This window comes from Corvus kubaryi, unplaced genomic scaffold (genome assembly GCF_017639235.1).
Source record: "Corvus kubaryi isolate FWS band 111438036 unplaced genomic scaffold, C.kubaryi_AGA036_p1.0 45374, whole genome shotgun sequence".
NCBI classification, from domain to species: Eukaryota; Metazoa; Chordata; class Aves; order Passeriformes; family Corvidae; genus Corvus; species Corvus kubaryi.
The window spans coordinates 9,312-33,539 of record NW_024581285.1 but is presented as its reverse complement, the minus strand read 5'-3'; the positions used below and the strand labels follow the sequence as shown (position 1 = coordinate 33,539).

The following is a 24,228-nucleotide window of genomic DNA, read 5'->3' as shown; positions in this document are numbered from 1 at the left end:
GCCACGAACGCTGCGGGGGCGGCAGCTCCTCCTCCCTCTGCCGAGCGAAGCCCCGGGGAGGTCCTGGCCGGAGGCATCCCCCGAGGTGGCGGGGCGGTGGCGGGGGGGACGGACGCGCCTCGCTGCCACGTACGCCGGCCGCGGCCAGCTGGCCCGGGCGGGAGCCTGGGAGGCGCGAGCACGTTGGCCGGCGGCTGCGAGCGAGCGGCGCTGGGAGCGAGCGGGTTTGTCCTCGGCCGACCCCGGCCGGCACGGGGAGATGGCAGCGGCCGGGGGGAACCCCCCCAGGCGGGCGGCGCGGCCGCCCCCTCGCTCAGCCCTGCCAGGCCTGGGCTCCATCCAGGGCTGCCGGCGCCCGCGGAGGCGAGCGGGGACAGATGGCAGCGGGCAAAGGGATGGGGAGAGTGGGACAGACAAAGGGAAGGCTGAGCCCCCCCCCCTTCCCTGGGACTCTCCCCTGCGGGGTGCTGGCATCCAGCCGCTGCGCCCTGAGCTGGGGGCACCTGGGGGTGCAGCTGCTGGGAGGGGGTGGGAGAGAAGAGAGAGGATGGGAGAGGGAAAGGAGAGAAAGGAAGGGAGGGAGGGAGGGAGAAAGGAAGGAAGAAATTAAAGTGGAGAGAAAGGGAAAGGAAAAGGGACAGGGACAGGGAAAGGGAAATATGCTGCCACTATCTTTCTGCCAATCCCAGCCCCATGGCAGAGCCCCACAGCACAGCCAGCCTCCCCCCAGAGTCCCATGGGCCCCCACCATGGCCCCTCCGATGCTCCCCCAAAACCAGCCCCTGCCTCACCACCACCACGCAGGGCTGCGGCAGCAGGCTCAAGCCCTTCCCAAGGGCCGACCCCAGTGCAGGGGCCAGTGTGACAGGGGACCGATCCCATGCCCCAACTGGCAGTGCCAGCCCTGATCGGGGGTGCAGGGGCACACCGGGGGCTTGCCGGCGTCTGTTCTCCCCCCTCCCGCGGCCACGGGCGGGAGAGAGCACCGTGGGCATCTGCCGCCCCAGCTGTCCCTTGCCAGCGCAGCACGAAGCCGGGCACCCGGCCAGGATGGCAACTGCGGCCCCGGGGAGGGCACGGCGCTTGCCAGCGCGGGGGACGGCGGGTGGCGAGGGCGGGGGACGGCAGGTGCTCGTGAGAGAAGCTCGCTCATCTTTTATTCATCGGGTGCCTAACGGTGCGCGGAACCGCTCTGGCCCCTTGTCCCCTCCGGCAGCACAGGACGTGGCACCGTGTGCCAGGTCCCCGGCAGGCACGCTCACACTGCCGGGGCCGCCGCGCTGAGCACGGCGCAACTCGGTTCAGTGGTGACGCGGGGCCGGGGCTGGCAGCGGGCACTGCGGGGAAGCCGTCCGGCTCCGGCACGCCGCCGGCTCGGCGCACTGCGGGAGAGCCGGGGAAGCCCTGACCTCCCCAAGGTCGCCGGCACATCGATCCGGAGAGCTCGAGCACATGGAAACCGCCCCGGCCGTGCCAGCGCCAGGCTCGCAGCGGGGCCGGGCTCGGGAACGGCGGGACCCCGGGCAGTGACGCTGCAGAAGACAGGGGTGGCGGGGGCGTGGCACCCTGGGGAGCCCCCTCCCATCCCGCCTCTGCAGCACGCAGCTCTGGGGGCAGGCACCCAGCCCCTGCGGATTCTCTGCTGTCTCATACACTTGTGCCCTTTCCCCGGGGGTCTCCTCCTGGACTTGCTGGGTTCTGCCTACCTCGTTCCCCTCAACCCTGGCCTCCCTGGCTGTTTAACTGGGAGTAGAGATACCTGGACCAGGGGGAGGGTTTGCCCGTGTTCATCTGTGTGCTGGGGGGGTTCTCCAGCCTGCCTGCCCGCTGGTGCCCAGCTCTGTGAACGGCAGATCCCAAATATTGTGAACCCCATCAATCTTCTCACGACCCTGGCAATAAATATTTGCACGGGGGCTGGCGGAGCGGCGGTACCCAGGGAAACGCCTGCCCCTCCATCTGGAGGGGCTGAGCAGACGCTTGGCACGGCCGGCCTGGCACGGCCACAGCGCGCCTGGGATGAGAGCCCTGGCACGGGCTCCCCGGCAGATTGGTGCCATCTGCCTCGCGCCGCAGCCAGCGGCGAGGCTGGTGGGGGGAGATAAGGGGCTGCCAGGCGGTGGGAGACGCAGATGCTGGCACAGCGTGGGGGTCCCCGCCTCCCCCCAGGTGCTGTCCGCTGGCGGAGGCATGGCCGGGGCTGCCAGGAGCTCGATGCCACCCTGGGGCCCACTGCCTGCTTGCCCTGGGCACCCATCTGCTCCCACCCCACTCGGCCTGGGGGTTCAGCTCGGGGCACTGCCGGGAAAAGCTCACAGCAGGGCAGAACCCCAACTCCTGCCCCGCTGAGCATGATGGCTGGGGGGGGGGGCAGGGAACCGCAGAGGGTGTGAGGGGCCAGCACTGCCCCTGTTCTGCCTCTCCCCCGCTCTGGGAGCCTGGGGGGGATGGGGTCCAAGGATGGGAGCTACCAGCGTGGGAATGCAAGAACGGGGGGATGCAGGGATGGGGATACAGGGATGGAGGCACCACGGTGAGGGTGCAGCAAGAGAGCCCGTGGAGGTGGGGAGCACTGACGGGAGGGTGCGGGGGGGGGGCAATGTCCCCCTCCACTGGCTGCTGCCGTCGGGAGCTGCTGGGAGGAATCTCTCCGTAATGCTCCGAAGGTCCTGGCACCATCGGCTGGGGAGATTGATTACCATTTTACTGCAATGCTTTTGACTTTCACCAGCGACCTCCGAGCTCCCCCCCAGCCCCCCCGCCCCCCCGCCGCACACCCAGCTCTGGGCTGCAGCGCCGTCCCCTCCCCCACTGCGGTGTGCACAGCCCAGCCCTCACCCAGCCCCGCACCCATCCCGCACCCATCCTGCATCCAGCCCTGCTCCCATCCTGCATCCATCCTGCAACCAGCTCTGCTCACATCCAGCACTCATCCTGCATCAAACCCTGCTCACATCCCCTGCCCTTCCCGCACCCATCCTGCATCCAGCCCTGCTCCCATCCCGCACCCATCCTAATCCTATCCTTCCCCAAAGGTACCGGGGGTGGCGGTCGTAGGGCTGGGTGCAGGATGGGAGCAAGATGGGAGCAGGGCCGGTGCTGCTCTGGGGAGGGCCCAGGCGCTCAGCTCTCCCTGCACCCCGCGGCCATCCCCGGGGCCGGCAGGGCCGGGACGGGGCCTCCCCCCAGCCCGGCACAGGTCGTGCCTCAGTTTGCCCATCCCGGGGGCACTGAAAGCCGAGGATAGGGGGAAAAGCCGAGGGGCAGAGCTCGCCCTTGGCATCGGCCTGGGGGAGCCGTCCGGGCGCTCAGCCCCTGCCGAGCTGCCCCAGACTGCGGATGGAGAGCGCAGGGCCGGGGGCTCCTCCATCCCCCCCCTCCCCGGCGTTGCCAGAGCAGCGGCTGGGAAATTGTGCTGACATCGGCAAAACCGGGCGGCGGGGGCGGGGGAGCGCGGGCGCACGTGCTCGGGCTGATAACGGGGGGCCGCGGGGGCTGCGGGGAGCCCGGACTGCCCGGCCGGGGGGGCCCTGCGCGGGAGAGACCCTCCCAGGCCCCTCTCCTTAGGGCTGGGGATGCTGCGGGTGGCTCGGGGGAGCGGGCAGGCAGGTGAGAGGAGGCAGGAGAAGGCAGGAGCGGGCAGGCGGGAGGGAGCAGGAAGGAGGGAGGAGGCAGAATCAGGCAGGAGAGGGCAGGTAGGAACGGGCAGTGTGCCGGGCAGGAGCAGGTAGGAGGGAGCCGGCAGGAGGGAGCAGGAGGGCAGCGTGTCGGGCAGGGAGAAGCTCACTGAGCCCACAAGGCGGTGGTACAGTGATCCCCACCACCCATCGAGTGCTGTCACCAGCCTGGCCGTGCCATGCAGGGTCCCATCGATGTGGTGGCTTCTTCCGTGTCCCTCCCTACCTCAGTTTCCCCACCAAGGTGGGAGACCAGAGACCCCTCCCATCAGCCACAGCCTGACAGAACGTGCCTACTGTGGACTGGGACCGGGCCATGCCGAGCACCCAGCACCCTGCAGCACCTCAGGGGTCCCACGCCATTGCTCCTGGCCCATCCTGGTCCCCCTTAACCAGGGGCAGAGCGACCTTAACAGTGAAAGTGAGAGGCTGCCAGGCCTTATCAGGGAGTATTTACAGCCGCTGTGTTCCCAATTAGACAGTCAGGTGACTGCGGCTGCTGGGGACCCAGACACCGGGGTCAAGGTCGCCGGTGGGGGGGTGGGGGGTGGCAGAGGGGCAGCCACCTCCCGGGGACAGCAGCTGGACACGGCATGGCCAGGGAACCTGCCGGCATGGCACCCCAGTGAGGCACACCAGGTGGCATATGGGGACCCCATTGCAGATGCAGTGGGGGTCCTGGTCCCTGCCTTCAGCTCGGCCACTGTAGGGCTCCCAGTCCAGCATCAGGGTGCTCCCAGTTCAGCCCAGTCCAGGGTACCCCAGCCCAGTATGACACTACACCCCCAGCTGAGCCAGCACAGGGTGCCCCCAGTCCAGCCCAGTATGCAGCAACCCCATGCCAGTCAGTACACAGCATGCAGCACCCCAGTTAAGCGCAGTACGCCATCCCAGTTCAGCCCAGCATGGCCATGTCTCAGCCCAGTACATGACACCCCATTCCCTGCCCAGGTGCACAGCACACCCAGAGCCCCCAGCCTGCACGCTGGGCTCCCCCACTCCCAGCAGAGCACCCACTCTCCCCAGTGCCCTGCTGGGAAGCGGTGGTGCCAGGCCCCGTTGGGTCCCACGCTGCCCCGGAGCGGGCGAGTCACGGGCGTGGGCACAGGCACGCGGTGCTGGCAGCACACGTGCTCACACGCCGGGAGACACGGCCGGGCCGGCAGGTCCTGGCCACACACGTGTGTGCAACCACACTTGTGCCCCGCACCAGCCCGGGGTCCCGCCTGGGCCCTGGGGCAGGGTCTGGCCCTGGCTGTTCCCTGCTGGAGGCTGTGTCCTCGCTTTTCCCCAAAGCCACGAGGGCCTGGTAGTCCTGCCAAGCCCCTCCCCTGGGTAGTGGGGGAGGTCACATGCCTGCCCTGCCTCAGTTTCCCCAGTGACACCCAGCATATCCCATGGATGGCTGGGCAGAGCGTGTGCCCACCATGATTCACAACGCTGGCACCTGATTTGCTGGCACTGCCGGCATCAAGGTGGCCTCTGTGGTGTCACTGTCTGTCCCTGGGCTCTGGCCAGTGCCAGGCAAAGAGCCACCAGTCCCACGCTCCCCCTGCCGTGGTGTCGACGGGGGTGGGCTCACGGAGCCGGGGGGCATCACCAAGCGCTGTGGGCAAAGGCAGAAGGTACTGCCTGGTCCCCGCACACCTGGGTAGCCTGGCCTGGCCAGAGGTGGCCATAAGCCTCTTGATTGCCCCTAAGGCTGCAAGTCACCGACCCCCCTGTCTGTGAACCAGCCCTGCACAACAGCCCAGCCCTCACCTGGGATGACACAGCATCTCCCCTGGCCCCTTGTGCACCTGGGGGTACTGGGGGGTTGGCAGGGTCTGTGGGGGACCCCAGCTGCTGGCAGAGTGTCTGTGCCAGCATGTCACCAGCCAGGGAAAACAAACCTGCCCAGGTAAAATACCTTCTTATGAGCTTTCCCTTCCAGCACGCAGGGAGGTGACATGAAGCAGTGCTGAGGATGGTGGCTCGGGGACCCAAACCAAGACCTGCTGCCTGCACCGCACACCGTGACTCAGTTTCCCCCTTTTGACCGACGGCTTTGAGAGCAGGTCTGACCCTGCTTGCTGCAATGAAAGTAGCCAGTTCTCCCAGCAAGTCCATGGGACCCCCAGGCAGGTGAAGGGCCGGGACCAGCATCTCCTCAGGGCACAGCAGGAGCTGCCCCCACCAACATTATCACTGCCCCCTCCCCAGACGGCCTCGCTGCTCCTGTCCCTGCTCTGGCATTGAGGGGTTGGCACTGTAGCCCATGGCAAATGGGCACTGCTGGACCTCTCCCAGCTCCAGCCCTTGGGGATGCACCAGGAACAGGCTGTCCCTTCCCCGCCCACGCTGCCCACCCACTCCCCTCAGCTAGGCGCAGGATGTGGGGTTAGCTCTTGGTTTAACCCCCAAAACTCCATGCTGGGAATGCTCTGAGACAGGAGCATCCTCAGAGACCTTTGCCTCCTCCTCCTCCTCCCAGGCAGCTGGGACCAGTCCTGGCTGGGGGAGAGGGGCCAGGGTGGGGGGCACCCACCCGAGAAGCAGTTTGGAGAGAGGGAAGCACTGCAAGGTCTGCAATGGGAAAGGCATCCAGGAACAGTGTCCCCAGCTGGAGATGGGGATGGGACAGACAGGGAGGGAAAGCTAAAACAAACCCCCTGGAGCCAGCTGTGGCAGGGCACAGCCAGACTCTGCCCTGCAGGCAGACGAGCACCCACCTCTCTCACGGACGAAGTACGCCAGGTAGAGGTCGAGCTCCTTGACGGAGACGCTGATGTGGTGGGGCTGGACGCAGAGGATGGGGTTGCTGCACTGGCCCGACTTGACCAGGCGCTCGCCGTCGGTGCTCTCCAGCGGGATCCCTTTGAAGAGGATGACCATGACCAGGTCCAGCCGCCACACCTTGTCCGCCTGCCGCAGGCAGTCGATGCGGCGCATCTTGCCTTTCTGGTCGGGGTTGGAGAGGACGCAGCACGAGGGCTTCTTGCCTGTGATGGAGAGCACGAAGTCCTCGCGGCACTCGGGCCGGATGTCCTTGCGCAGCTTGGCCAGGAGGCGCGAGGCCCATTTCTGCTTCACCTCCGGCTTCTCGCTCAGCAGCTCGTCCTTCACTGCCCTCTCCTCATCCTTCGTCATCCTCTTCTCATGCTTCTTGAAGTACTTGCGCTTGCGGGCCTGCAGGTTGAACCAGGTGTAGGCGAAGGCCCTGACGTGGGGGAGCAGCGCCTCAATGAAGGGGTGGAACTCATCCTGTGGGAGCAGAGGGACAGGGGGTCACTCCTGGCTGACTCCCTCCAAGCTCCCTCCTGGGGTGGCTGGGGAGCCCTGGGGACCTGCCAGGCTCATTCCCACTGCGTCCCAGTGCAACCAGAAGGAAAAGCTGTGGCAGAGGCACATGCCCACCAGGGATGGGGATCCCCTCACTACACAGCAGGGTTATCCCCATCCCAGAAGACCTCCATAAATCCCACTGGCTGCAATTTTCCCGGACCAACAACCCACTGGGAGTGGCCAGGCCAAACTGGAGCCAGCAGTGCCGTAGGGGGACAGGCACCTGCACAAGCGTGGCCACCTCAGCAGCACCTGGACCCTCTCCCCTTCGCAGGATCTCCATGCCAGGATCTGCTCCCACCAGGTGCAGAAATCCCACCTGAAATCCCAGCTGACACCGTGCCCACTGGAGCCGCTGTGCCGGCGTCAGGTGCTGCCAGACCGCAACACCCCAGTGCCGGGTCCCCCACGCCTGCAGCATGCCGGGTGCTCCCGCTTGAGCTGTGGGTGCCTTGGACCTCTCCACTCCCTCTGGACCAGTAGAAACTCCCCCAGTTTGCCCCAGTTGCAGCCAGCCCGGCGGCTGGCGGCTGGCCCGGCACACAAGGCGTGCTCTGACTGCCTTTTTCCATTTGGCGAGCGCTGCTGGATGAGTCCGGCCCCAAAAAGAAAACAAGGAAAATGCATCCCCCTCGCTGGCCCCTCCTTCCCGCATCCTTTTTTTTTTTTCCAATTTGGAAAATCAGTGCTTCCTGGCTGGGGCGGCCCACAACCCCACCATGGGATGGAAAGGTGTTGGGAGCCTTCCTGGTGAGGAGCAGCAGAGCTTGGAAAGCAGCAGGCAGAGGGTTGAACATCCCTGTGCATAGCCAGGGTGGCACCAAGCTGCTCCCCAAGGGCAGGATTTGGCCCTTGGTGTCCCTCATGACTGTGGGGCAGAGGAGGAGGAAGGAGCTCAGCTGGATTCCTGCTGCAGGGTGTCAGGGCTGGCAGGGGGGTGGCTGGTGACAACTGCCCCTGCCTGGGAAGGGTGCCAAGGGCAAGTGCTGCTCTGGGGTGAGGAGGTGGCCATGGGCAGGAGCTGGGAGAGGACAGGGCCGTGGTTGTGGGATGGGGCAAGTGCTCCAGATCTGGTCCCACTCATCCCAGAGCAGCAATGCCATTCTCTGGCTGAAGCAGCTGTGTCCCAGAGTGACCCTTCCTGGAGGGAACAATGAGCCCTGAAACAGGCTCCTGGCAAGGATTGGCCCCATATAGACCCTGCTAACTCCTACTTGGTTCCCAAACCCAGCACAGATCCCATTAACCCTAAAACTCCCACCCCAGCACAAACCCTGCCAACAGCCATCACAAGTCCCATGGCACAGCCTTGGGTGTCCCCTGAACCATTGACCTCTACACAGACCCTGCTGTGTCCTGGCACAGGCATCCCAGTACAGACCCCACTGTCCCTGAACCCAGCACGGACACCAGTAACTGCCAGCCCCAACCCCCGGCACAGCCCTGCTAATCCCCTAAACATCCCAGACACAGGCACAGACCCTGCCACCCTTGGGAGCCACCAGCCCCTCTCTGGACCCAGAGCTGTGACCCCACAGGTGTCCCTCCCATGCCCAACAAGGGACAGGGGACTGTCCCCTCCCTGGAGAGCCCATTGCACCAGCAGGGATCCAAATCTGCTGGCAAGCCCCTCCTAACCTTGGGGACCCGTCCCTGCCCAGGGGACTCAGCCAGCCGGAGGAACCCCTCTTTGCCTGGAGGAGCCGTCTCTGCCTGGGGGACCTGTCCCCGCCGGCTGCTCTCAGGGCGGCCACAGGGTCTGGTTCCCACTTCCCTCCCCAGCAGCAGCCGCTAATTCAGTGCAGCTGGGCAAGGGCTGGGCATGTGTCTTAAATCAGGGAAGAAGGTCAAAGAAAAGTAAGACAGGAGCCGAAAAAAGCAGCAGTGAGTTCCAAAAACAATACTTGGCCGGGGCGGTGGGCGGCTGATCTTCCTTGGTGGCCGGTTATTCAGACGAGCCCTACAAATTGCTGCCATCCCCTGGCCCCGCCACCCTCCCCAGGCAGCCGGCGGCAGGGCTGGCCACAGGGCCGGGGGGACACCACGCCGTTGTCCCCATCCCTGCTCTCCCGCTTGGGACCTGCCACCCCAGGCACCACTGCGGGGAAGCGTGGCAGGAACCAGGTTATCCGGGTTGGGAGAGGCAGCACCCTTGGGTGCTGCTTGTGCTCACCGCAGGAGCCGGGGGTGCTCGGTGCTCTGCTCCGGGGTAGCAGCAGCAGCAAACCCCGGTTTCTGTGCCTTCCCCCGCCACGGTGCCGAGAATTTGCAGTTCTCACTCGGACCCACAACTGAGACTCTCCAAAAACCCGCTGCGTGCAGGAGCCCCTGCAGCCCTCGGTGTCCCCGGAGCCATCGCAGACCCCCCCCCTTGCCCGGGATTACGGCAGGCCGGGAGCTGCACCCAAAGCCAATCAGCCCCTCGCCAACTTTCCCTCCCGCCCGGCTTATCCCGCGCCGCGATGCCGCGGTTAAGCTGCTTTAGCAGGGCAGGCGAGGGCGGCCGGGGGGCACCAGGACAACCACACGGGAACGCTGCTGCTGGGGGCTGAGGGGACACGCTGCGGGACTTGGGCACCGTCCCCAGCCGTGCAGCCAGCGAGCCCCTCAGCCGGGCACAGCATCCCGGCTGGCACCAGCCAGCTGCGCGCCGGATCCACTTGGGAAGGCGAAGGCAGGGATGCACTGTCTGTCCGTCCCAGTCTCGCACCCCGTTCCCCCCATCCAGCAGCCCGAGTGCCGGCAAAGGACTGGTTAAGTGTTTCTCCTGCTGTTTTTCCTTTGCGGGGCTGGGAAGCAGAGACGTGCTGCAATACCCCAGACGAGGCTGCTCCCGGGGCATTTCCGGATGAGAATCTGGCAGCAGAGCCTGCCCTTGGGCCTCATCCAGCCCAGGCTTGTAAAGCCCTGCAACCGAGGCAGCAGCACGCCTGCGTCGGGTGCTGCCGGCCCTGCTCCGGGCCCCCTTGCACCCCCTTTCCAGGGGCTGCTGGAGCGCTGGCTTTCCGTGCCAGGTGCTGTGAGGGGAAACTGAGGCACGGGTCAAGCCCGGCTCTGTCTTGCGGTGGAGTGGGGAGAGGAAGGAGGGATGCTCTGTGTGGAGCTGGGCATACCGCGGAGGATTAACTCCTCCGCAGCCCAGGGTTTGGCAGCGCCAGGGAGTGGGAAGGGGCATAGCTGAGGCGCTGCCTCTTCCCCTGCTTCTGCCGCCGGCTCGGCAGCACCGGGGTTCTGCACTCCGGGGACCCTCCACCCTGGGGCAGGGGGGGATGCTCTGTGCCACGCAGGGACACAGCACCTGGCACGGGCACCGCGGCATGGGCTGGCCACCCTCCGAACATCCTCCGCTCCAGCGCCTTGTCCAAACAGGTCGGGCTCAGTGAAACAGCCTGAATTTTCCAATGAAAAAAAAAAAAAAAAAACAACATTTCCTCAGGAAATTCCCGAGCAGTTTTCACGGGGGAGGCGCTGGGGTGAGGGGCGGAGGAGGAGGAGCGGGACGGGAGGGGTCAGACACCTCGGCAGTCGGTTTTGCTCCCCACCAGCGCGGCCTCGGCTGCGGGGAGCAGCGGGATGCCATCCCCACCGCGGGCAGGGCGCGACGCGGGTCAACCTCTCTGCATCGCAGCCCTGCAGGGACCACACAGCGTTTACTTCATGAAAGGATGCTCAGCCGCCCCTGCAGCAGCCACACACCTCCGAACCGCTGCCGGCTCCCACGGCCGCCGCTCCTGCCAGGTCCCGCTCCCCGCGGCCCTGCGAGCCCGGGCAGGGGCTGGCAAGTCGGGCGCCGGGCTCCGTGCCCCCATGGGAAGCCTTGGCGCGGCGGCAGGGAGGGGATGCGACTACAGAGGTTCCGGTAATCCTGAAAATCCCGGTACCTGAAAGGGGCACAGCGGGAACTTACTTTCCCCTCGCCACAGCCCGCAGATGCCCTTGGCATGGACCGCGGAGCCTCCGGTAGCCGCTTATAACTGTTCGCCGAAGCGGCTCTGGGTAATGAGTTAACCTGGTAATGAGACCTGTTGCCGAGACAGATGCAAATGATTGGGAAGTGCTCATTAGAGGGCATGGAAGAAGGCACTTAGGCCCTGAAAGGCACCCAGCCCTTCCCGGGGCCGCCCTGCACCCTATTAGAGCCCATTTTACAATAATTGCTCCAGAGGAGGAAATCTATTTGGATTCATCATAAAGTATTTATTAACAAGAGCTTATTCATATTTTTGCTGCTCGCCGGTGTGGCGCAGCCGGGCGTCCCGGCCTGCTCCGCATCGGAACGCGGCTTCCCCGGCCCGGCAGAGCGGCAGCGCTGCGCTGGGGCGGGGCGGCGAGGGGGCACGGGGGCAGTTGAGGCTCCCAGGGGAGGTACGAGCTGTGCTGGCCTTGCTTGTGCACTCCCGGCCCCCCCGACATAGCTGCCCGTGGGGCAGAACACTCTGTCGCAGCCACGTTCCGCCCCCCAGCTCCTGGCTGACCCAGCCCCTCACTTGCAAAACCCCTTCTGCAGCCCACGCCGGAGCACAGAGCCTCGGCGCCCAGGGCATCTGGCTGGCACCCCTGGCACAGGTGGAGGTGAAGGCAGGACACCGTGCAACCTCCTCGCAGCTCCTCTCTCCAGACCCTGTGGCTTTTTTTCCCCCCCAGAGCCAAGAGCATCCCCCAGCCAACATTCACACATGGCTGGGGGCTCTGGGTGGGCTGGACTGTTCCCACTACGGGTTCTGCTGGAAGGGTGAGCAGAGATGCGGCAGAGAGGGGCTCCCACCCCTCATTTACTGCCGCGATGCTCAGCCCCGCTCAGGACCAGCCCAGGAGGGGGTGGGCGGGCTCGTACAGCCCCTGGTGCTCACCACGCAGCCGGGACTGCGGTGACTCCTCACTGAGCCGCCCTGGGGTCCCCACACCTGGCACTGCCCACAAACGCCCCACCGGGTCCTCTGAGCCACCCTGGAGCACGCAGGTCCCCGCCGCCCCCGGGTGCCGGGCCGGTGCCCACCTGCCCGCGCCTACGTGCCGGGGCGGGAGCGGTGCCGGCGCTCGCCCTCGCAGGTGCTGCGGCTGCGAGCGGGGGCGCGGGGAGCGCGCCGAGGCCGCGGGTCACAGGAGGCCGCGGCGGCAGAGAACCTGCCAGTTGCTTTGGAAAACAGCAGGAAGAAAAGCAGCTCTCTTGGCAGCCCCGGGCTCCGGTGCCAGCGCTGCCTGGGCCCCCGCCAGCCAGCACAGCCCGCCCCGCAGACGGCAGCTGGGGGTGGCCCAGGTGGGATGGAGCCGGAGGGGGCTTCTCCGGCGGCACATTGCGTGCCCCGACACCATGCCCAGCACCGCCTCTGGTCTGCCTGCGTGCACCCCCACCCCGGCAACAACTGGCACTGCCGGTCCCCGGGTTTCCTAAATGCACCCCAAACTGGGGAGCAGCGTGCCCAACGTGCAGGGAGGGGTACGGATGCCCCAGGGATGGTATCCAGCAGCAACACGGCTAGCACTGGGTGGTGGAGGACTCAGGAGGGTTCTGGTGAGGAAGACTCGGTGGTGTGAGAGCCCAAAGCCCCTCGCTGCCTTCCTGAAGAGTCACTTGGACTCCCCAGGTGCCTCAGTTTCCCCAGGTGCCGTCTCTGTGCATCACCTTTGGGGTTTGGGAGCCGACGGCTCAGCCACTTTCCCAGGGTGACACCACCTGCCCCCAGGGTGAGGCGCTGCCTTTCCAAAAATAAGGAAACTGAGGCACGTCACCTGCCAGGCCAGCCCACAGAAGAGGCAGGATGCGACGGTGGCTGCTGAGATCTGGGAGAGGTCTGGAAGCAGCACCGGGGGGACCAAGGAGATGTCCCCTCGTCCTAGGAAGCATCCCGTGGCCAGCAGCACCAGAGCCACGTGGCTTCCCAGCCGAAACTCCCCTGGGGCTCCAAGGAAGGGAAATATTCTATGGAACTGGGAAAAAAAAAAAGCTGTGCCAACGGGTCCTGGCGCTGCCAGCTCCTCCACCCTGCCCTGCCTCAGCGCGGGGCCCTGGGGGTGGCCCATGCCCACATCCCTGCTCCTGGCACATGGCAGGGGCTGTGGTGTCCGAGACCCAGCGCTTGGCCCGTCCCAGATCCCAGGGTCTCAGCCTGGGAGCTGCCAGGGTGTGACCCAGGGATGGAGGATGTTCCCAGGAGCACAGAGGGAAACTGAGGCAGATGTGTTGGGGCTGGCAACACCGTGTGCGCTCTGGGGAGGAGCCACCACCAGAAAGGGTCCCTCCAGCCCCCCGGGCCGGGCCCAGGGCTCTGAGCCCGGCTTTAGCCCCTGACGCAGGAGGTTTTATTTCCCTCCCAACGTATTTTTAGCCCTGCCTGCTTTGTCCTGGCCTTTCTGAGGGGGATTAATTCCCCCCCATCACGCACCATTAAAGGTGTAGGGGTGCAGAGCGGTGTCCCCAGCTCCCTCCTGGGGGTGCCTGCTGGGGGAATTGGCACTGGGGGTATCTCTGCACCCCACGATGGGCAGTGCTGTGATGGGCTTGCGGGGCTCACTCCGCTGCAAATCCAATCCCTGGAGCAAGTCAGTGGCTAAAAATAGCCCCGGCCTTTTGCCGTGGAATCGGCAACCTTGCAGGAGGATCGGCCAGCCCAGGGCCCTGGAGGTGAAGAGTTCATGGCCTCCCCACAGCCCCAGTGCCTTTGCTGTGCCATGGATGTGCCAAAGACTCAGCCCCTCCTCCAGCATCTCATTGGCTCCCTGGGTGCTCGGGTCAACCTGCCAGGACCCTCCACAGAGAGATGGAGAAACTGAGGCACGGGGTGGTGCCTGGAGGTCAAAGGGGCTGGGCGTGTCCCCGAAGGGTCACCTCTGAGCCTGGCCAGGCCCTACACCCCGAGCACTGAAGGATGCGACTGGTTCAACGGGGTGGAAGGGGGGGTGTTCATCCGCTTTCAGCAGCTCGGCAGAGCCTTCCTGGGGAGATTCAAAGGCTGAGCCCGGCTGGGTCCTATTTCGGGAGGGTTTTGGATGCCTCCCAAGCGACAGAAGTGGGTGGGGGCTGACCTGCACAAAGGGACTCTGTTCGGGACGCTGGGCTCCGGCGGTGCCCGGCACGGAGGCCGGTGGCTGCGGCCGGTCCCCTTGTCCCCCATGTGATGGGTCAGCAGCCCGGGTTGGGGCAGGGGGGGAGTGCCCTCCTCCCGTGCCGGGTGCTGTTCCCCACCTGGATGTAAACTGAGGAGAGGGCGGGACTGCCCTTGCCTCCCAGGCTGCCGCTGTAACCGCTGAGTGACACTGCCATACCGCGGAGACGGCCGTGCCAACCTGCCTCGTGACGTGGGCTCCAACAGCCACCCGCCCTGGGCTACTTGCCCAGGCTGGCCCTGAGCCATCCCCTGGGGGAGTCCAAGGTCCCCCAGTGGGGTCGGGCACTTCGGGAGCCAATACCCCAGTCACAGCTCTGCGATGGAACAGGAAAAAACCCCTCGACAGGCCCAATCCCACAGCTCGATGCCACTGCAGGGCACACTGGGGTGTACCAGCACCACTGGCCCTGGGACTGGTGGCCCTCCTGCATCACCCCACCCTCCCCCCACTGGCCACCTCAGGGCCTGGGGGCTCCAGAAGGCTCACGGGGCTGCGGTACCGTGACCAACCCGTGCACATTGCATGCTGCCTGCCGCACGCAAAGCTCTGAGCACCCACGGGCACTGGTAACAGAGACCATGGGATGGGACTGAGGTCCTCACCAAGGTGATGCTGGTCAAGCTCCAGTCCCTGTCCCCACATGGGATACAGCGGTCACGGCTCCGCCCCGGCTGCTGCTCTCCAACCAATGTGACTCCTCTCTCCAACCAATTCCCCACCGCAAGGCGAGGAAGCTGGTGAGCGCGTCCCGGTTCCCTCCGGCGGTACCTCAGGATGCGATGCAGTCATCGTTAATGCATCTGGACTCATTTATGGGGATGAGAAAATGTTTCCAGGTTTCCCACAAAGTCCCATTAAGATCCCAGTCCCACTCTATTTTTAGTGCCCTCATCAACAACGCCTTCCCCAGCCACCCCGGCGCTCCAGGGCCCCATGGGGCTGGCGGGGGCACCCTGGGCACACGCCTGCCTGGCTTTGTGGGGAGCTGAGCTGCACCCAGACTGGGGGGCTGGAGGGGGCAAACCCTGGCCCTGCACTCCCTGACCCAGCAGCTTTGCACCCATGGGTGCACCCTGGGGATGGGGGGTGCCCCAGCCTGGCTTTTGCTCGGGAGCAGAGGAAGAAGGAAACGTGGTGGGGAGGAACGGAAAAAGCCACCCCAGGTCACTGCGTCAGCGGAGGCTGCAGGACCCCAGTCACCACGGAGGATGGAGAGTGGCTGGGTCTGAGCATCCCTGCAGGTGTGGGGTCACAGCCCGCAGCACCAGATTGTCACCTGGCGATGGTCAGTGGCTGGCCCAGCCAACCCATCCATCAGCAAGCCCCAGCGCCCTGGCAGCGTCTCTTCCCAGGCAGCGGGTGCCCACAGGGCTCTCGGTGCAGCTGGCAAGGGCACGAGGATCCTGCCCTCGGCGCTGCGCCCTCCCGGGCTATCTATAGCCATGACCTCAGCGGGAGCCGGGGCAGGACCCGGCCGCGCATCGTCCCTTCTTGGCAGGGCCACCGCCTCAGCCCCCACCCGGCACAGAACTGCCGCCAAGCCGAGGCTTTTATCCCGTACGTTCGCTAATCCGACGGGATTCGATGTCAGGGGCTGCCCACGGGAGGCTCACAAAGGCCGTTTCCAGGGGTGCTCAGCCAAGCGATGGAGAACGCCAGCCGGGAAGGGCAGACGGCGGTGCTGGGTGTCACCGCGTTAGGTGACAGGGTCTGACCCCGGGGGCTGGACGGGAGGGAATGAGCGTGACCCGGCTGCGAAGAGGTCGAGCAGGGGACGTCCTTGCGTAGGCAGGGGTGACATGAGGACAGCCCGCAGCTGCGCCCCGCAGGCGTCGGGGTCACAGCCTCCCGCAGAGCCGGGGGTCGTGGGGAGGACCTGCTCACTCTGCGCCGGCTGCCCCGGGGGAAGCGGGGAAGGGGTGGCCCAGAGGAGGGGAATTTCCCCGGCTTTTTTCTCCAACAAACTCCTTGGCTTGTGCAATTAGAGAAATTTGTTTAACAAACTCCCGGGGGAGCGGAGCGGGAAGGTGGGGTGGCGCGCGGCCAGGGCGCTGCTCACACAGGCCCGCTCCCTCCCCGCCTGCGCCTTTGATCAGCAGCGCACTGCGCCGGGGGACGGGAGCCGTTCCCCCTGGCCAGGGCCACGCTGTGCCACGGAAGTGCCCCGGCCCCTGCGGACACGCTGCCCGTGGCAACCCCTTGCAGTGCGTCCCCTCAAGTGCTGCTTCGCAGCCCCCTCCGCTCATCACCCCCATTCCCATCGCCCCCGTTCTCGCCGGGGTGGCACGACCCTGGCACCCTGCCACGCTCAGCCTGCAGCCTCGCGGGCCACAGGTGCGCACACGTGTGTGCCCCACCGTGCCCGTGCGCGGCGCAGGCTCCGGGCGCGCACTCGCCCTCTCGCTCCCGCTCTCTTTCTCATGCGATGCCATTTCCATCAAAAACCCTTTACTCGGCACTTTTCCCCTCATTGGTATTCACGCCGCGCGCTCGCTGTCCTGGCGCACAGGTTACTAAAGGAGATTTTGCGGCGCAGCGTGGCGGGGGTCACATTTCAGCCCGCGCCGTCTCGCTTTCCCAAATCGCTGGGCAGCAGCCAGGGCCGGTGGGAGGGGGTGCAGGATCCGACACATCACAGCTCCCGCCAGGCAACCGTGGGACCAAGCGGCCTCGTCGCCTGTGGCAGCGGGGCGAGGCGGGCTGGCGGCGGCGGCTCTGCAGCACACAGTGATGGGTGGCTCCCTGGGGACAGCCAGCAGGTCACCGGCGCTCGCCGTCCTCCCCGCAGCCCCACGTGCCTGTGCAGTGTGGGAGCAGATGGAAAAGGGGGTCTGAGCAGAGAGGGGGGCACACACTTGGTGTTGCCACCAGCCGCCAGCACCCAGATGAGCCCTGGGTGACATCCACCGTGCCCCTGGCGGGACTGTACGCCCAGGATGGAATCCTAGGGCGAGGAGGGAGCAGTGGGGCCTCTCTTTTTCAGGGCTGGTTTGGGGAAAGGGGAAATGTCTGGGTGGAAAATCAACATTTCTCCCTCATGGGCTTTTTTTTCTTTTCCTTTGAAAGCAAAAATATTTCTTGGTTTTTCGTGATCAGAAACATGTTGGGGGTTTTTTTTGGACAACAGCCGGTCAAATACCGTTTCCCCGTGAAGGGAATGCAGGGGCCCTTTGCAAGGAGAGCGAGAGCCTTCTTAAAAAACAAGATAAAACCACCAGTTTAAAAAAAAAAATCCACCTGGCTATGGACTTGAATAAGCTCCCAGGGAAGAGGGGTCAGCAGGAGGGCCGGATCCCGGTGTTCCCGTGCCAGGCAGTGCTGCTGGAGCGGTGGCGGTGGTGGGGAGGGCAACGTCCACGCAGGCAGCCCGAAGCCCAGACCTGGGGATTTCGCCCAAAAGCTGCTCAGCACTGGCTGCTGGCCGGGGAAGGAGAATTAATGCGCTTTTAGAGCAGTGGTGAGTTAACCGAGAAATCAATCCTTGGCAGTGGCTGGCCCCAGGTCCCCCAGCATGTGAGCGCTGCCGCACCTGAGCCACGGGATCCTTTCCCAGCTCCTCTCCAGGACTTGGGAAGCTCCAGGTCTTGGCGGCCGGCGCAGGGCGTTGGGTCCCGGCCAAGCTGGCACAGAGCGCCCGGCCGCGGGGGATGCCTGCCCAGGGCCGACGTGACGGATGGCGAGCCCAGCCGCCCGCCCGGGTGCGAGCCAGGCCCTGGGATGCCCGGGGGTACCCTGTGCATCCCCTCCCTGCAGCTGGCACATCCCAGGGGTCTGCATACCCTCCTCGAGGGTGAGATCTCAGGGTGTCTGGCTGCCAGGGCAGGGAGGGAAGCTGAGCTCAGGCTTTTGTCTGCACCAATTTGGTGCATCCAAAAGAACTTTGGTACCGAAAATCCATGAGGATTTGGCACTGGGCACTCCTGGCCCACCATGAAGCTTTGCCCCACTCAGACTCAGCCCCACTGGCAGCCCTCAGCCATGCTGTGGGGACGTCATCAGCAATGCCACATGATCCTGGCAGGGCTCAGCACCCACTGATGCCCTGGCTGCTCCCATCGCCTTCGCCACCCTGCCTCGACCTGCCCGGCACACCCCAAGGTGCTGTGGGAGAAATCCTCTCCCCATGGGTCCCTAAGGAGCACATCCCTGCCACCCCAGGGCCCTGCCTGCACTTCCCAGCTTGGGTGCAAGGACTGATGGGGACAGGAGCCCCCCCAGCCCCCTCCCAGGGGCAGTCATCCCCCTCAGAGATGCTCAGTGCTGGCACTGCCATCCCTGCGCAGAGGAGCCACAGCACGGCCGGGGGTGGCAGGCAGCGTGCCAGCCTCACAGGGAGGGATTTTGCCTCCCCCACAACTCTCCTTCCCCTCCAGTGAGGGACTCTGGGGATGCTCCCCATCACCGTCACCATCCCTGTCCTGCCACCAAGGGCTTGGCTTGTGGCTAGAACAGGTGCAGGCACAACGGGAGTGATGGGGGGACAATGGGCACCCCTTGGGCTGCAGGGAAGTGTCCAGGGGCCTGGCACAGGGATGGCTGGCACAGGCAGCATCGGGCAAGGAAGGCTGGTGAGCAAACAGGGCAAGCTGTCCTTGTCCCAGGGCCGTTCCGGAGCCCTGCCTTGCAGGGACCTGCCTCTACCACCTCCAAAGGTGGGAGACACTGTCCTTCCCTTTCCCTGTGAGTCCCAAATCCCTGTTCGGGGCCTCCCCGCCATGCACAGCCCTGTGTCGGGACAGATCCCTTGGTGCCACCGTGGCAGTTCTCCCCTGGGCTCTTGAGCTCCCCATTCCAGGGCTGCCCAGGGCTCCTTGGGGAGCCGCCTTTCTCGCTCTTTGCTGTGCCTTGATAAGGGCAGCGTGGCTGGCTGGGCTGGCCCTTGCCATGGTTCCTCTGCCCAGCGAGCCTTGCCATGCCAGCACTGCCCTGGCCACAGCCACCCCTGCAAGGGGGGAAAACCGCCGGGTCAAAACAGGATCAGGCTACGGCTCCCAGCATCCATCCCCAGCCCTCCCAGGCTCAGGGGAATAGAAAAGCGCCAAAGGGAGCTATTCCCAACTGCTCCAAGAGCTCCGGGCAGTGCTCTGGGCTCTGGCAGCTGGGCTTTGTTCAGCAGTCTGCAAAGGCGTGCGCACACCCGCAGCGCTGGCCACGCGGTGGGATCACTCCCTGCCCTGGCACGGAGGGAACTGCGGGCACGAGGGACCTGAACCACGGTCAGGGAGGGAACCGTGGGCAGGGCAAAGCTGCCCAGGGAGGGGAGGAATCGGCAGGTACCTCAGAAAGGGGTGGCTGATTTACTGCACAAGGCCCCAGACAAGTTCAAGGTGATGAGGGGGAGAGCAGCACAGCGTGAGCGCCGGCCAGCAGCCCCTCATGCAGCTGGCTTTATCCCATCCACCTCCCCGCATGCCCACTCCAGCCCTCCGATCCAGCTTCAGAAACCTCACTGAAAACAGGATCTGTGTTTCCCGGGCGAGGATTTAAGATGGGATCAGGCAGGAGCAGCGGGCACAAGCAGTGGGGCAGGGCTCGCCAGGGCAGGCGGGCACAGCGCGGCGGGCGCCGCGGGGAAAGCGAGGATCTCCCGAAGGTTGCATTTAAAGAACAGCCTCATTGTTTTTCCCAAACAATACTCAGCAGATGGGAGAATTGAAAGTGTGTTGCAACCTTCCCTCTCTTCCCCCGCCATGCCCGGCTTGCTGCTCCCATCCTTTGGCAGACGATCTGAGCTCCCGGCTGGAAACCAGTTCGCCAGAGCTACTGGTGGAGGGGGCGAGCACCGGCGCTGAAAAATCCCGGCGCTTTTTGGGAAGGGGGCTTGCCAAAGGATGCCCCATGAGATGTGCCCAGCAGGCAGCTCCCTGCTCCAGCCACGTGCCTGGAGCAGTGGTGGCAGCCGAGTGATGTCTGGAGCCCGGTTGTGGCTGGAGAGAGGTGGGATCCCCTCGGATGCCTGGAGATGTGGCTGTGACCCTGCCACGTGGCTGCAACGCCTCTGGCAGCCCAGCTCCATCCCCAGGCCCTGAGCTGTGCCAGTTCGCCGGTACCGAGGTTTGTGCCAGGCCAGCTTAGCCAGGCGCTCCCCTCGGATCCTGAGCCACTGACAATGGCACACGCAGGGGTCCGTGCCTGGCCGCCGGCTCTCGGTCAGGCAGCGCGGGTGCATTGCCTCTGCCAACCCAAAATCAGCTCTGCACCCCTAGTATGGAGCCTGGGAGAGGGAAGAGGGTCTCTGACCAGACCCTGGCGGGATGCCTGGCTTCCAACATTACAGCTGCCTTGGAGGCTGGTGCCCATCTCACCTCGTTCCTATCCTGCAGGTACCAGGGTGGGGGGCTGAGGGTGTGCTGGGGGTACTGCCAGGTGCCAGGCACGAGCCAGAGATGTAGGAGCATCACAAGTCACAAAATTTGCAATATTCCCCCACCAGATGTATCCCAAATCTCCCCCCACTGCAGATCCAGATCCAGGAGCCAAGGATAACCGTTACGGCTTTGGAAATCCCTTCGGCTCTCAGCAGCAGCTCCCAGGGGACACACGTGCAGGTCCCTGGCAGGTGCTCAGCTCCAGGGTTATTTTGGAGCCGGGGCAGCCGGACACTGCCCCCTCCCCCGTCCCGCTTCCCCGTGGGCAGGGTGAGGCCTCGTGCGTGGCGGCGGTTCCGGTGCTGCTTCCCTGCTAATCTAGGCAGCTCCCTCTTGACTTCCCGGCCTGTCCCTGAGGGGGACAGAGGTGAGCTGCGGGAGCAGGAGGAAGTCCCCAAGCAGGGACACAGAGCTGGGGAGGGCACAAAGCCACCCTTCTTGCCTGACGGGAGACACGGCCGAGGCCGTGGCCAGGAGCGTGTCACGGGCGATGCCTTTGCCAGGGCTATTTTGGTGCCGCCGGGCTCTCCAGCTCGGGCCTGTTCCGGCTGGGAAGGGCGCCCGCCTGAGGGGTCGCCGGGGTCCCAGCGGCCGCGCCGGGCTCCAGGGGCTGGCAGCGGTGCTGGTGCGGAGATGCGCAAAGGCCGAGGCAGGGCGGCTCCCGCGCACGTTCCAATGTATCCACATCACCATCCGCAGCTCCCGAGCCCGGGCGAGCCTGCCCGCCGCGCGGGTGGGATGGGAACGGCAGCGGGAATGGCTGGGCTGGCGGCGGGGGACGACGGCTGGTCCCATCCGAGCCGGGCTGGATCGGAGCTGAGGCCGTGTCAGGGTGAGGGGGAGGACACCAGAGCCTTCCCCGAGCCCAGGCAGTGGGGCAGAGGATCCGTGGAGGAAAAACCAGCTCCCCTCCGTCGGCCAGGAGGAGTGCTGGGAACAGCACGGGTTTGTGAAGAGAAGGGCTCCTGCCAGCCCCGGCCCGGCCAGCGACCGCACGGCTTCCCACATCACACCAGCACTGTGAGCTGGCAACAACAGGCGCTGCCAACCCAGCACCAGCTGGAGACTGGGAGGGTTGGGAGGTGGTGGGACCCCTGGGAGGGATGGAGTCAGGGTGGGGAAGGCGGGATGGCAAGGAACGGGAAAAAAAGGAACGAAGAAAGAGAAAAAAAAAAAAAGAAAAAAGAAAAAAGGAAAAAAGAAAAAAGCAAGGAAGAAAAGAGCAAGAAAGAAAAAAAGAAAAAAAGGAAGGGAAAAATGAAAAAGAAAAATAAGAAGGGAAAAAAGAAAAAATGCAAATAAAAAATAGAAAGAGAAAAGGAAATAAAAAGAGAAGGAAAACATAGAAGAACCAAAAAAAAAAAGAGAAAAAGAAAGACAGAGAAGAAAATAAGCCAGATTGAGGTGTGACCCTTGCCAAGTCAACCACACGACAGGGAGCACCACCTCAGGGTCATCTGAGCAGCCCTGGTGCTGCCCACCCTGCCCCTGCCCGTGCCCTCACCAGCCTCACGCTGCGTCCGGGCAGAGCTGGGGCCGGACCCCGCACTGCCCCCTCACTTCACAGTGCCACGAGGGGACCCCCACGGACCCCCACGGGCAGCGGAGCCCAAGCCCCCGAGGTGGAGCCAGACCCAGCCCGCAGCTCCGGCCCAAGGGAGGGCATCTGGCAGGAGGGAGTCTGGCACGGGCAGGGGGGTCCTGCAGCAGCACCCCCTGCCCACAGCAGAGCCCTCGTGGAGTGCAGCACGAGGCCAGGCCCGGAGCGGGCAGTGGCTGCCAGCAGGGAAGAGGTTACAAGGCGGGGAAAGCTGCCTGCTCAATAATTAAATAAATATCAGCGATCAATAAGCACAATGCAAAGGCAGAGCCGCAGTGGTCGTGCTGTGGGCAAGGGGGGGGGTTCCTGAATCTCCCCCCTGTGGCCATACCGGCTGTTGGGGGGAGATTTTGGGGACGCCTCGCTCGCCTGCACCGTGGGCCCTGGCACGGCCACCCTGCCGCGTGCCGCCAGACCATGGTGGCGTGGCCTGGGGTGACACCAGTGTCCCCCCGCAGGGCTCGGGGCTCACCCTCGTCACCCTGACACCTCGGTGGGGACTGGCATCGCCCCTCACCTCGAATACCGAGAGGGTGCCCCCCACATCCTGCCGCGCACGACCCCCCCTGCCCTCTCGCCCGCCAGCGCGGCGTGGCACGGCCGGGTGCACATTGTCCCAAACTTGGATGATTTTGAACAAAAAGCCTGTGCCCCCCCCACCCCTTGCACCCCACCATGTGCAGCTAGGCTGGGGGGGGGGAAGGAAAAGTTTCACGCTACGCAAGAGGCAGCACGGCCGAGCCCGAGCCTGCAGCGCCGAGCCCCCCCCCCGGCTCCCCGAACCCACCGAGGACCCCCTGCACCCCACGGTGTCCCCCCTCGCCCCCAAAGCCGGCGGCTTCCCCACACCACCCACCTCTGGGCGCAGCGAACAAAAAATAAAACCCAAACCACAACGCAATCTTCCAACCCCCCCACGCCCCAAGTGAAAGTGAAGGCTGAAAAAACCCAAAAAGCACCAGAAACACCATAAAAAAACCCTGCAAAAGGCGAAGGAGGGGGACAAGAGGGGAACGCGGCTCCTCTGAGCAGCCCTGCACGGCCCCAACCCGCCTTTCTCTGTTATGATTATTTTTAGGGAGGGGGGTGTTGCTTTTTCTTGGGTTTTCTTGTTTTTTTCTTATTTTTTTTGTATTGCAACTGTTAAAGTCTGTTGCGGCGAAAGGAGCAAATTGGGGGGGGACGCGGGGGGGTCCCGGTTACCTGGGTCAGGCAGAGAGGAGACGAATACATCCCGAGCCGTGCTGGGAAAGTGCCTAATTGCAGGGCTGAGACTCGAGGCGTAAAAGTTACTGAGTCATTTCGGAGGCTGGAGCAGTCCGGGCGTTTTTTCTCTCTCTCTCCTCCGGAGCGGCTCTGCGGGGCCCGGGGGGGGGCAGCCGGGCCCGGGGGGGCGGCCCCGCGGGAGGGGGGGCCGAGGAGGAAATAAAAAGATTCCAACTTCCACCCCCCCGCCAAAAAACTAAAAAAAAAAAAAAACCAACAAACCAAAACAAACCAACCCTAAAAAAAAAAAAAATTAAAAATAAAAAGCAAAATTCCCCCCCCCCCCCTTGGAAAATAAAGCTCTTTTTTGTTGTTGTTGTTGTTTGTCTGGGGGTTTTGGGGGGGCGGTTTAAAGAGGCAGAAGGGTCATCCTCGCCCCGGGGGGGGTCGGGGGTCCGCACCCAGCCTGCAGGCACGGGCGGCGGGGAAGTTAGAAGGGAAGCGGCTCCATCCGAGACCCGGGCAGCGGAGAGAGAGAGAGGAAAGAAAGAATGAGAAAATGAAAAAAAAAAAAAAAAAAAAAAAAGACGGAAAAAAAAAAAAGGAGCGAGGAATGAAGTGACGTTATGAAAAAAGCCCATCCCAAAATATTACATCCCATTTAAAGATGTAGGAACCCCCTTTGGCTCGCAGGGCCGAGGCGCTGCGGGGCGGGGGGGGGCGGGGGAGGGACGGGGCCCCCCTTGGGACAGCGAATCCCCCCTCGCCCCGGCGCGGCCAGCGCCGAGCGCGCCCGGCTTTGCGTGTTTTGGGGGTTTTATTTTTTATTTATTTTTTTTAACTCAACGGAGCCAATCCAGCGATGGGAGAGAAAAAACCCTGCAGATTCATGTGCAACTTCTGGGCAGCGGCCCCGGCGCGGGGGGGGGGGGGGGGGGGGGGGGCG

The 24,228-nt window shown here is 64.7% G+C and overlaps 1 protein-coding gene across 2 annotated transcripts in view; it reads right to left on the bottom strand.

Annotated features, from left to right (window-relative positions):
• The window catches only part of LOC121672234 (nuclear factor 1 C-type-like), a 31,499-nt gene that overhangs the window by 5,512 nt on the left and 1,759 nt on the right, over positions 1 to 24,228 (bottom strand). The window contains exons 1-2 of one of the 2 annotated variants that reach the window (XM_042044820.1): positions 23,280 to 23,517; positions 6,389 to 6,920 (exon numbers count right to left, since the gene is read on the bottom strand). In XM_042044820.1, the coding sequence (XP_041900754.1) occupies positions 6,389 to 6,920; positions 23,280 to 23,309 (562 nt within the window). In that variant the 5' untranslated portion in view covers positions 23,310 to 23,517. Of the gene's footprint in view, positions 1 to 6,388; positions 6,921 to 23,279; positions 23,518 to 24,228 lie in introns of those variants that run through there. The other variant, XM_042044821.1, reaches the window with a different exon arrangement.